The 12659-nt window shown below is 41.0% G+C and overlaps 1 protein-coding gene across 1 annotated transcript; it reads right to left on the reverse strand.

Moving 5' to 3' along the window:
• Nucleotides 1–1187: 1187 nt before the first annotated feature.
• Nucleotides 1188–10446, reverse strand: rnf223 (ring finger protein 223). Its single transcript, XM_086106457.1, has 2 exons — nucleotides 10167–10446; nucleotides 1188–2737 (listed from the first exon to the last, which is right to left on the reverse strand). The coding sequence occupies exon 2, from the start codon at nucleotides 2659–2661 to the stop codon at nucleotides 1948–1950; it is 714 nt and encodes a 237-aa protein (XP_085962583.1). The 5' UTR covers nucleotides 2662–2737; nucleotides 10167–10446; the 3' UTR covers nucleotides 1188–1947.
• Between the last annotated feature and the right edge of the window lie 2213 nt (nucleotides 10447–12659).

Consider the following 12659-nt stretch of genomic DNA (forward strand, 5'->3'; position numbering starts at 1 on the left):
ATATGCACATTCACCAAACCCTTAATGAGTGAAAAATAAAGATATCTATTTTTACAAATTCAAGATCTTAAAAAAAACGCATTGATTAAAAACAGAAAAAAGTCGATACAATTTCAAGAGATAAGTATACTTTTTTTTGTACGACGTACTATCTCGACAGTCACACGTTGACTACTAAACGAACTAAATTTCCCACAACACTGATTGGACAAGCAATGTCATGTGATCATCAGCAGCCAGTGATGGCCAAGCGGGCGTGTGTCTTACCCTCCATGGCAGAGTCTCCGTCGAACCCCTGAGACCGACTCACCGAACTCAGGTTAAGGACCACTGCACTATGTACTACACTTCTTGGATTTGTCTGAATTCTAACTTCATTCGTATGTTCTTGAAATGTCCCCCCGCCAAAAATATGCATGGCTATCTTGCCGTATGAACTCAAGTGAAAAAAATTCTTGGCTTTGCATCTTGTTTCTCGGTACAGCAATGCATTGTGGTTTGTCAGTCTGCCACGCTCCACCGCACGCTATTTGTTCACGTGAACGAATTAGACAATTATTTTTCCTCCCCACTGGTTATTGAGGAAGTTGTGCTTTTATGACTGTTCCCTCGCGACTCGTATTGTAAAATTCTATCCGCCGCCTGTCATCATGATGGCCTGCCCAGAAAACCCCTTCTTGCTTCATACAAGAACTCTTTTTATCACGACTTCCTGACAAGGCTTTTGTTGTGTTTAGTCAAGAGTCCAAAGGTTCGTTGTGGGAGGGCATTAGAGTTAATGACTGTTTTATGATGAGAACGTTTCCATGATCACATTCAGGTATCGCATCGTGACTCACGTTATGCTCCGTTCACCTTAATTGCGACGGTGACAGTTGGAAGGAGGATCTCGCTAACACACCACAGATTTAACTTTTTGAGCCCTTAAGGCCACCAAACTTGAGCCCTGGAAAGTCCCTTTGTTGAGTGATGTCAGTGTTCATCACAGCGGAATACAAGCGGACAAGCACATTCGTACGAGCTGATAATTTTCTGACGAATTTGCCCATTCGCAGTAATGTCCATTTTCGAAAGGAAACCATTAACACCTAAACCTCATGTGTCTGCTTTGCTTTTTTGTGTGTTTGTGACCCACAAAGGTGATTTGTCAGTGGTGTAAAGCCAGCCAAAGCACCATTTTAGTTCTCATTTCATTTATTATTACCCACAAAAAAAATAAAATAAAAATACAAATCAACTTGGTCATAAAATATTTTGGGAGAAAAAAACCCTCCAATAGCAAATCTGCAAAAATGTGGATTAAAGTGCAACAAAGAACTTTTTCCCCTTCCCGTCGGAATGCAGCGTAGAGCAAGTCCATTTGGATCTGGCTCAGTTAATAGTCAAGATATTAAATGATGCCAAACCTTCAAAGTGTTGCTCTGCAATGAAAAGCGTGTCTGTCCAATTCAATTCTAGCGAGACAACAGATTTTTGAATTTCACATTTTCTTGATTGAATTTCTTAACATAAAATGCATCCTAGACAGCAATCATAGCACAATTGAAAGTAATTGCTTCCCTGATTTCCTTTATGGGATTAATAAAGTATATGTCGTAGTCAATTTTTTTGTGAGACCCACAAAATTTGGACAAATGAGCCTTTCATTGAAAAGCAACAAAATAGTCTGCGGAAAAAGTGAAATATGAAGTGTATACTGTGTATTTTTTCAGACTACCACTAGGGGGTGTCATCATATTTTTAAAAAAAACTTCAGGAGAGCGGCCTCTTGTGGCCAGGTGCTGCAGGGGGAAAATCAAATGGAAAACACAGTGAGCCCGTCACAAGTGAAACTATTTACAAAAAGTGAAACTATTTCCAAAGCATTTTCTTCAGGCCATCCCTCTGATGTGATCCGCAAACTATACACGGAGTCAAGTCCCCCCACCTGCCGATTATTGTTCATGTCTATTCTGACAGACGCGCAGGTCGGTTGACTGGGTCAAAAGCGGGGACCATGGTCGCGGTGACGGCGGTGCGGTTCGGGCGGTCCATCTGCATACATCGCATGTTTCCAGTGCTGAATATACACTGCAGCGGCCACAGCACCACAATTACCAGCAGCACCATAAGCACAACGAAGAGCATCATCCGCTTCCAGTCTGCCATCCGGTCCAGCAGGCCTAAATTCTGAGACGGCGACTGAACGGGAGCACTGCCCCGCTTGTCGGCGCCAATGTCGATGCAGATGCACAAAGCCGAGAGGCTGTCGGACGCCGGCCTGTTGCTTTTGTAACACAGCTTCTCCCCATCCAGCCAAACGGGCTCCTCCTGCTGCTGGTGGCCGGGCAGCTTATGCAGCATTTCGTGGTTGGTGGGCAGAGACGGGGGGCCCCCTTCTGGCAAAGTGGTGCTATGGCGGCAGAAAGGGCAAAAGAGTTGCGGCGTCCCCTGAGCGGTGCCGTCCTGCTCGGCCGGCGAGATGGCCATGAGGCGGGAGAGGCACTCCAGGCAGAAGGTGTGGGTGCACGTCAACAACTTTGGCGTTTTGAAGACGTTGTCGTAGGTGTTGTAGCAGATGGGGCACTCCAGCTGGCTCGCGATGGACATCTTCTTTTGGGGCTCGCCTGTGGCCTCCGGGTGGTCCGCCTGCGTATGCCAAATCTGCGGCGACTGTTCCATTTTTAAGAATAAAGTCCAAAGCGCTCCAATTGGAACTTCCTCCTCCTCCTGCTTTCCCCTTGACTCCTCAACCGCCCTAAGACAACAAAGAAAGTAGCAAGTTGTTAGTTTAGTATTACACAATCTTTTAGCCTCGAGATGATTTGATTTGCTCAAGCATGCATTATTGCCAGTCATGCCCAGTTGAACACGTTCTTGTTTTCTCTCTGTATGCGATCCAGTGGATCTTCTGATTTTGAGCCGCCACCTCGGGGTCGAACAAAATTGGAGGTTCCACTTAGTGTGATGCATCCGGCTTGTCGTAGTGAATGCGAGAGAATCAAATAGGCTGCCCTGAGGGGGTCGGTCCTAACGATACACCATAAATCAGAGTTTGGTATGTACCTTCGTTTTATGGGTACGGTTTAGTTCACATTGGGTCAAGTAAGGGAGCAAAGTGCTGAATAAATTTGTTTTCGTTTTTTTCCCCCCAAAATCCATACTGTGCTCCTCTTACAGGAGCTTAGATTGGAGTTGTTGTTTTTTCCCCTCCCTGTTTTTATGTTATTCTTTTCTTCTACCGGGCGGATTCATGTTCTGTGTGCCCCTGTTAGTGATTGTTTTTCTGTGTCTGTTCCATTTTGTTGCTCCCTTTTTTACAATGACAATGAAGCTAGTCTGATTTGGAAGTTTAGTGTAACCACTAACAGATTTTCATGAAATTTAACATATTTTATTTTTCTTTTGAATTAAATATAACATCAATAATTTGTCTTCTTGTGGACAGTAACCATTTGAACTAGTCTATAATATAAACACACACACACACACACACACACAAGTAATGGCATTTGTTATTTATTTTGGCTCCACCTGAAGAGTTCGAATGCATAAAGCTCCCTTATTAGTGTGCCAAATCATTCGCCTGTCAACCAGTTCTTCCAGCATCCAGTAGCTGGCTTTACGGTGCCCTCAAATTAGGATTCAATTTCAGTGTTGTTTCTGTTGCTTCCAGCAGGTGTTCCTTTCTGGACACTCAGCACTGCAACAAAGTCACTGCTTGTTCTTGCTTACAAGCGCTCGATCTACTCCCGGAATTTCTGCTTTGATCTCTCTTTTCTTTATCTCTCTCTCTCTCTTTCTCTTGCTCTCTCTCTATATTATGACTGTTATGGTATGTGCATGCAAAATCCCAGCTGTCTGATCAGCTTGGCTCTCCCCCTTCAACTGCTGAAAGTAGCACACCCCCCCCCCCCTCTCTCCAAAGTTTCCCTTAGAGAAAAATTCTGCTCCTCATGATGGCCGGCCCCCCTTTCACCAAGTACAAAATGCAAATAGCTTCCAGTGAAGTATGACTTATCCAAAAGTGTGTCAGACAAATATTTAACTGGTCGCTTCCGATTCTCACTGGAGTGGTTGTGCAGCGTTGAGGGGGCTGACGAATGCAAGTCAATCGAAATAAGCATGAGGAATCAGAATCATCTTGATCGGCCATTGCAAGAAGACACATGGTCACCAGTGGTTTGAGCCATTCCGCCAACAAGCAACTACCGTAATACCAAAAACATTGAGTACATTACGTGCCTGTAAGTACAGAGAGTCTTAAGCAAGTAAGATTAGTGAAATAAAGTCATCAATCAAGACAAACGGACGATCAATCATGCCCCATTTATGATAACGACAGTTGCCTGTTTCTGGGACAATACACTACAAACATTCATTAAGGTAATTCATAATTTATAAGGTTGTCTAACAAAGTAGATCCAATAATTATTCCAGTTATTCTATCCATCAAAAGTGTGTGACAAATCATTTAAAGATAACACATTCTTCAAAGATGCAGTCTTCAAAGATGATGCTAGCTAATGTGATGCTAGCACTTTAGCAGTTTTTTTGCTAGCTTCCATTACCACAGCCAAAAGATTGGAGCTTTTCATCCCGCTTTGGGAGGAACTTAAAAAAAAAACTGATTTCGGTCTTCACATTCTGTACACCACACGTTTTTAAATGTGAATGGATACAAATTGTTTCAGTTTAAACACCAAAACGACAAAACTAAAACAACCAAGTGAGACCATGCAATCATTTTAGCATGTGTTTAAAACATGTGCTCTGAAGAGGGAAAGAATTTGAAGGATGGCTTTAAGGTTCGAAGGTTCAGGAGGATAAAGATTTAGTGCTCATATACTGCAAGTGTGTTTTTTATCATTGTCCAGTATGCATATTGAAGCAATTTCAGAGGTTTTAGTTAACGGTTCAACAACACTGACTGAACAAAAGAGCTTTTTTTTAAAGGTTGGTTAAGTTGGTGTGGAAAATCCAACGAGTTGTGCTCCAAATGTAACCTTTTTACAACCCAGTGGAATACTTTTGAGGGAATTTCCACCCGCTGAATTGTTGACAGACAGAGGCCTCGAAACATAGTATGCACATTGTTGCATGTTCAGCTTTTTTGTTCAACGATTCAGCATTGCAGTTTGACCCGACCTTAGTATTGTTTTTTCTTTGCTTCTTCGCCATTTCTATGCAATGTCCCTATAAACATCGGATCATTATGACCTACAGTACGTTATTTGAGTAACCGGCTTGAGAAGAAGTAGCTTTTCTGGGTGTGTATTTGCAAAGACAAGAAGATTCAAATTGGGGTGGAGGTGCGTGTTGTTGCAAACACGACCTGCACCGTGCACTAGGTAAATAACAACACTGGCCCGTGTTGATCGAAGCCAGTGAAGTGAAAGCAGTTGTAATAGCAACCCAGTCTGACCTTTGATGCCATTCTATTAACACAGGATTTTATTCACTTACTGGCCACACAATTAGGTACCCCTGGCTGCACAGAACACAAGAGGCATTTTAGTTTATTTTTTAAAAAACATTTGTAAGTTTCCCCCAGTGTAATATTGTGTCATTTTTTACTTTGTTTTGAGCTAATGAAGTGTCCTGCAATGTTTTCCATCTTCTGGCCGTTATCTTTAGCTTGAAAATTGTAACCTGAGGCTACATTGTGCTCATAAGTGCTTGTCATAATTTAACTGAATTGTTACAGTGGGCTCCACATGGCTAACAAAGGATGCAAAAACCTAATACACTCTTTTACTATCAAATAGGGCTGACTCTAAAAAAAATCGATTCATTGAATCAATTCACTTTCCCTTTTCCTAACCCAATATCGATTCACAAAACCATAAACCAATACTTTTAATTCGGCTTTTTCTCATAAATTCATGTGACCTCTTGCGTCACGTGAGATCTCGTCACTACGCAAGGGTGGCGTATCAACACATATGGCCAAAGCACTGAAATCAGCGCCAACAAGCTTGAAGGCAGACGCCTGCAAGTTTGGGGGTTTAAAAAAAACAAAACACAAACCCAGCAATAAACTGAAACTTTGTTACAGTCACAGGAATGTGAATGTCATGAGCTAACAGTGTGTTTTTGCCACTTTATTTACACAGCCTGCCATGTGGTTGAAATTGATTGAAATTACCGGATTTTTTGTACTGTAAGGCGCTTCGGATTATAAGGCGCACCTTCAATGAATGGCCTATTTTAAACCTGTTTTCATACAGTATATAGGGCGCATAGAATAGAAGCTACAATAGTGGCTGCGGTTGCGTGATGCCTCCACTAGATGGTGCGACACAAAAGGAAATACAATACAAAACAATTTTATTTATATAGAGCCTTCACAACATCCACAAGGAGGTAAAAATACCCTTAGATACTGTTAATAATCACCACTAGATGGCAGAGGAACACTAACAGGGAAACAACTCAATGTGGACTATAAAGAGAATGCGGCACCATATATAAAGCGCATCGGATTATTGGGCTTTTGAGGAAATTCAATCCTTATAGATCGGAAAATTTGGTACTATTTATTTTTTCATAAGGTCATGTTCAATTAAATATTCATGATTTATACAACAGTGGGTTCAATTCCTAATGTAAATATTCATACGTTTACTAATACACAAAGTAAGAGCAAGACGTTTCTTCTACAGTGGAACTCCTCTACAACGATACCTGCATGGGCGAAAATACCCCCTAGTGTGAAAAAATCTTCATGCATTAATGTGTGTGTGTGTGTGTGTTTACATCCGAGATCTAATTTGCTACAGTGAAAACCCCCTGTTGTGAAAAATTTCTTGCTGCAAACACGATTTCGTTGTAGAGGAGTTTCACTGTATCTGCAGCGTGAAAGTGGACTATAATATGAAAGAGAACTAATATGAAAGACACTGCATGACAACAGATCAAAGCAAATCTTAAATCGAATCGGGCCTTGTGAGATGAATCGATTTTGGTGATTTGAATTGATCAAATGCTCTTCGTTTTCAAGAAGCAGGCAAAGCTCTTGAAATTGAAATGGATTCAGGTTGTAAATATTTGAATTGCGTTTACTTAGGTGGAGATGTTTTGACCACAGTTACGGTAAGAGGAGACCATGCAGTAGATGTACTCTAGAAAAGACAGGCTCTGTTTTTATTTGGCCAAAGTGCTGAATAGTATACAGCACAGTCAAATATTAACTGCGAAGACTCAAAAGCGCCAACGTTTCACCCCGTAGAGTGATAATCATTGGTCTTATCACCTGCACATGTTGTTGTGTATTTTCTCCCTGTGCCACTGACCTACAGACACGTACTTTCAATCTTTTTTTTTGTAACTGTTTTCCTTTGTGTTATCCGAGCCGCGCCATCAGCTCAACTGCCAAATGCGAGGATGATTGATTAAGATGAAGGTGCTCAACCTGCCAGTTGGAACCTGATCCACCCTGTTGTTGAAAGAGCCTCAACTAAAGTAGCTAGTAGCAAGAGATGGGGAAAAAAATTTGAGCTAAGTTTGCACAGTGTAAATAAAATAAACACAAACCAGTCAGTGGAGTTGAACATGCAGGCTGAGAGGGCAGAAAAAAAAACTTTCGAGTAGTGACATAATGATAAACAGATGCGGGTGCTACTTTAAACTGTCGGCTGCTTAAACGCTGACATTTTCGATAACAAAGTTAAAGGAGTGTCCAGTTAACAGTGATGTCTTCCTCGAGCCGGTCCTTGGAATCGAGGACCGGCTCGAGGACCGAAGGGCGGTCCTTGGTCCTCGGCCTCTGAGTCAAGTCCTTGGTCCTTGGCCTTGGCCTCGGAGTCAAGTCCTTGGCCTTGGCCTTGGCCTTGGGTTGCCGGTCCTCGGATACAACGAGGGATTAGAGCCCCTAATCCTTCGTCCACAGGTATAAAGTGGGCCAGAGGACCGCAAAAATCACAAAGAAATCAAACAAAATCCATCCAGGGAAACCCACGTTGATAACTTTGTCTGGCGCTTTAAGAGGGGCGGGGCTGTCACTGACAGTCAGTAATAATAATAATAATAATAGATTTTATTTATAAGCGCCTTTCAAGACACCCAAGGACACTTTACAATAACAAAAAACACAAAACAATACGGGTTGAGCAGCGGCAGCCAAAACGCGCCAGCGGCATCACAGTTAGTTTCAATCAGGGTTTGTTGCGTTCGCGATCGGCAGTTTAAATAGCGTGTAAAGCCTTTCTGTAACAGCGGTGTCTTTTATTTAGTTATTTTTGCACAGTCGTCACGTTTGTGCGGTCGCACTACAATGTTTGTTTGAACCAAGTAATTTGCGTTACAGCTGGAGTCAATAATGTCGGCACTTCACTTCCGGGTTTGGCCGGCAAAAAACGACCATGTATAGTAAGGCGTTTTCCGACGAAAAAAACGACCATGTATAGTAAGGTGTTTTGAGCCGAAAAAAACTACCATGAAGAGTAAGGTGTTTTTAGCCGAAAAAAAACGACCATGTATAGTAAGGCGTTTTTAGACGAAAAAAAAACGACCATGTATTGTAAGGCGTTTTTAGCCGAAGAAAAAACAACCATGTCTAGTAATCCGTTTTTAGACAAAAAAAAAACAACCATGTATATAGTAAGGCGTTTTTAGCCGAAAAAAAAACGACCATGTATAGTAAGGCGTTTTTCGACGAAAAAAACGACCATGTATAGAAAGGTGTTTTGAGCCGAAAAAAACGACCATGTATAGTAAGGCGTTTTAGCCGGAAAAAAACAAGCATGTATAGTAAGGCGTTTTTAGCGGGAAAAAACGACCACGTATAGTAAGGTGTTTTTAGCCGAAAAAAACGACCATGGTCGCACCGTAAAAAAACATGGTCGTTTTTTTCGGCTAAAAACGGCTTAGTATACATGGTCATTTTTAACTGGCAGTTAACCATTCATCAAAAAAAAAAAATTAACATATTTGCATAGCACTGCGATTCAACAATACTGACACATTTTTGCTGTTTTCATTATTGCTAATGCTATGTTGGTTGCTATAACAATAACACTGATCAACACGAAATGTTAATCAGAGATGGCTTCATGTTTTCAAGTATTTTTGATTTTTAAAATGTCTTTACCTTTTAACATAATATATTTTGCTGACATTTCCTTTTTTTTTTTAAGTTTGACCTATCAGAGCTTGTGCAATAAAGATGTTTGAATTGTAATTTATAGTCATGATGTTTTCGGAAAATGACTCCACCTGTTGCTGAACCTCACCCTCAATTCATTAATATTTCTCAGTATATTACTATATTCTTATTAATGGTATTATGAAAACCTTAGATGCTGAAGAAAAAAACGAGAGCAGATTCTAAATTAGGGCAACAAAAAAAATTCCGCTGGAAAAGTTTGCTTGCATCTCTGATTAAAAAAAAAGTTGACTAATCCAATCATTGCAAGATATTGTACCTCATTATCAGATCTATCCATGCATCCATCCATTCATCCATCCAACCACTGACAAAATGACTGGCGGACCGGTGGACCAGTGACAGAAGCGATGACAGAAGAATGGTTAACGTAACCTGACGGACTGATCGATTGATGATTGCAGTTTGGAAAAGCTTGAAAAAAAATGACCACCTGACAATGATGGATGGGTACCCAGATGCCGAATGATGGACTTGCAGAATGTTGCCAAATTCCCACCTCTGCATGATAGCTTCATTAATAATCGAATTTGTCCATAAGTGTGAATGTGAGTGTGAATGCTCTGCCTGTGTCCCGTGTACCATTAAAAAAGAAAAATTAATTTCAATTTCTGATTCATTGGTTATAATTACACGTTTCCCCTGCTTTCACTTGTGTCCTTCTTCGGTGTCATCACAAAATTGAAAATCAAATAAAAAATCGGTTGGCTAACCAATGCGGAGTTAGCCCTAGGATGCTAGTGTTGTTGTCACACATCCATGTCACACACAACCGTTTTTTTAAAGTATATTTTTCCAGGATACTTTGGTTAAACTCCAGATTGCACCATTTTTGAGGAATTCGACTTTGGAAGTTACACTCTAGCTCGCTACAATGCAGTTAGTTTGACACAGTTGCAAAGTACGCTACAGCGACATTCTAATTATTTTTTTTCTTTTTTTCTAGATCTCCAAAAAATAGAGTTGGAAAACACTGTAAAAAAAGTAATTCCTATCAAGATGTGATGAAGAATATTTTTACCTGGAATCCAAGTGTCCTCTGGCGTCCTTGCGTCCCCTCAAAGAAAATGAAGAAGCAGATTTGTGCTACTGGGTCGTCTTTCTCTGGCAGCTTCTGTTGTTCGAGTTTGGCGCATAAGGTCGAGTGTGTGAGGGGGTGTGCCTGCTTCCCTGCCTGTGTGTGTTGGCCTTCCTCCTCGCTTGTGCTCGTTGGTCGTTATCACCTCGTCTGCCCAGACAAGTCTCCCTTTTTTAGCGCTTTATGCAAATGCTTCCGAACCGCGTCCCGACCTTGAGGTGGCGACTTGAGGCAAAGGAGAGGAAGGCTTCAAGGAAATACAAGTTTGGTTTCCCACTCGCATTCCAACCCCACCCGCCCCCATCCCCGAAGGATACTTAGAAAGTTGTTTTCGGCTGCGTTTCGTTTCAAATTACAAGTCACAAACGTTTTTTGTTTGTTTTTAATGATTTTTTTTTGTGTTTTGTTTTTGTTTTTTGTTTTTTAACATGCTTCTCAGAATTAGCAAACTCATCAAACAAGAAATGTATTCGATGTATTTCACCGGACACCTCCTGATGTTTTCTTTTCCATTCTTAACAGATGAGTATAGTTGCTCACCTAGTGGCGAAGATGATCAATTACAGCAATTCAGTCCTGAAACAGAGATGCATTTAATCTCTAAATTGATGACGGGCAACAAAAAAACTAAGGGATGATTGATGAACAAGCCAGAGTCAAGCTTTGTGTGTGGGTCGGGGTTAAAAATCTCATTGTTCATATGTGGAGCTTGCTATCACATTCCACATACATGCTTTTTAGGTTGGATTGACTTTCCTAATTGTTAATTGCCCCTTAAATTGGAATTGTGTGTGAATGTGAGTGGCAGCAAGTCGAGAGTGTATCTTCTCAGTCAGATGGCATAGGATGTAAAGGTATTGGTGACTGGTGAAAATTGTTGGCTTGATTATTCGATGTTGTGCAATGAAACCCTATTATGTGTGGGGAATAAGAACCAAACCCTCGGCGTAAACAAAGGTAGTAGGTCAGTTGTTGTTTTTTAGCAAATTAAAAAAAAAGAAACCTCACAAATGCCAAACTGCGACTATGCATGCACAATGCAACCCCAATATCCGAGTGATGCATTCTCTTGAGTTTTGGGCAAAAAAAAAAAAAAACAAGTGTCAGATTGTTCAAAGAAGAGGTTAAGTGTTTGCTTGGAGCGGTTTTTGGATAATTTAAACATGAAACAACGGTAATTACATCCATTATGTGAACCACTTAGCCTCACCAGGGTCGCAGGTGTGCTGGAGCCTATCCCGGCTGTCTTCGGTCAACAGGCGGGGTACACCCTGGACCGGTTGCCAGCCAATTGCATTTGTGTATAGAATTTTGAGAAGGGGAAAAAATGAATGTATTATATTCTATTTTGTGATGAGGCTGTTACATAATAAAATATAGAAAAAGTGAAATGCTGCGAGTACTTTTGGATGCACTCTAAAAATCATTCCATCCTGGGAAAATATAATCCTGAAATGATTCAACTAAATTATTAAAAGCCCCAAATGACTAGGACATTGTTTGCCATGACTTACAGAATGTTCCTCCTTTATTTCATGGTCACTGCTAATGGCAAAAACGTGAGTGTTCAATACTACGTGTTGGGTTATTTATTAACCCAATCTCAAATAATGCAGTGTCATATCAGGAGAGGAGTGTTTTAATTTGCTGCATCACCGCCGCTTTAAGGAACAAGTCGGAAAAAATGTCATTTCTCTTCCTGGAACATATTGGATTCATGACGTGTTCCTGACTGTAGAGATAAGTTTTCTACTAAATCATTTATTTGTCAGGATGAGTTGCATTCGGGGGATGCACGTGAGAGGATGGACTGTAAAATCTCCATGTCATCTGGAAGTATCTGTCTGGCTGGCTCCAGCTCACCCAGGACCACAAACGCTAGAGAAACTGAATGGATGGTACTTATATCACGGATATTTCAGTACAACCACAAAGCAAGAACAGTTACGGCTTCTTTGAGTTTCAATCAATAGATCATTTTCTGGAGTCTGTCTGTCACATTTTTCGATGGTTTTGAAGTTGAATCATTTATTGTTCTCCAGACAAATACAAATACGACACTCTCTGCCTCGGTGAGGTTGTGCATTCGACTTTGTGGCCTTTTAATTATATTCTGATCATTTTTGGCAATGTGCCATGGGCGGACCCCGAACTATGTTCACAACATGCTGACAAAGAAATTCTTGGGTGAAAAAAAAATAAAGTCAAACCAGAGAAAGAGGTCTCTCTTCTTGTGTGTGAGAGAACAATAAATCAACATGGTAATTCTTTTTGCAGCACACCCAAACTTAAACAGACAAAGGCTGTGGCCTAGAAACCTAATCAATCAGCAGAAACCATTAAATGTTTTGGTCCAAACAAACACCCGAATCGAGTACGAGTGAGACGAGCTATCAAGGCTTGAGTGTGCCATTGACTGTACATCAGTTTAGGCCA

This window comes from Hippocampus guttulatus, chromosome 1 (assembly GCF_054856545.1).
Source record: "Hippocampus guttulatus isolate MCC_2025c chromosome 1, RoL_Hgut_1.0, whole genome shotgun sequence".
Taxonomy (NCBI): Eukaryota; Metazoa; Chordata; class Actinopteri; order Syngnathiformes; family Syngnathidae; genus Hippocampus; species Hippocampus guttulatus.

Coding starts and splice junctions, on each gene's coding strand:
- rnf223 (XM_086106457.1), bottom strand. CDS start 2,661: ATGGAACAGTCGCCGCAGATTTGGCATACGCAGGCGGACCACCCGGAG.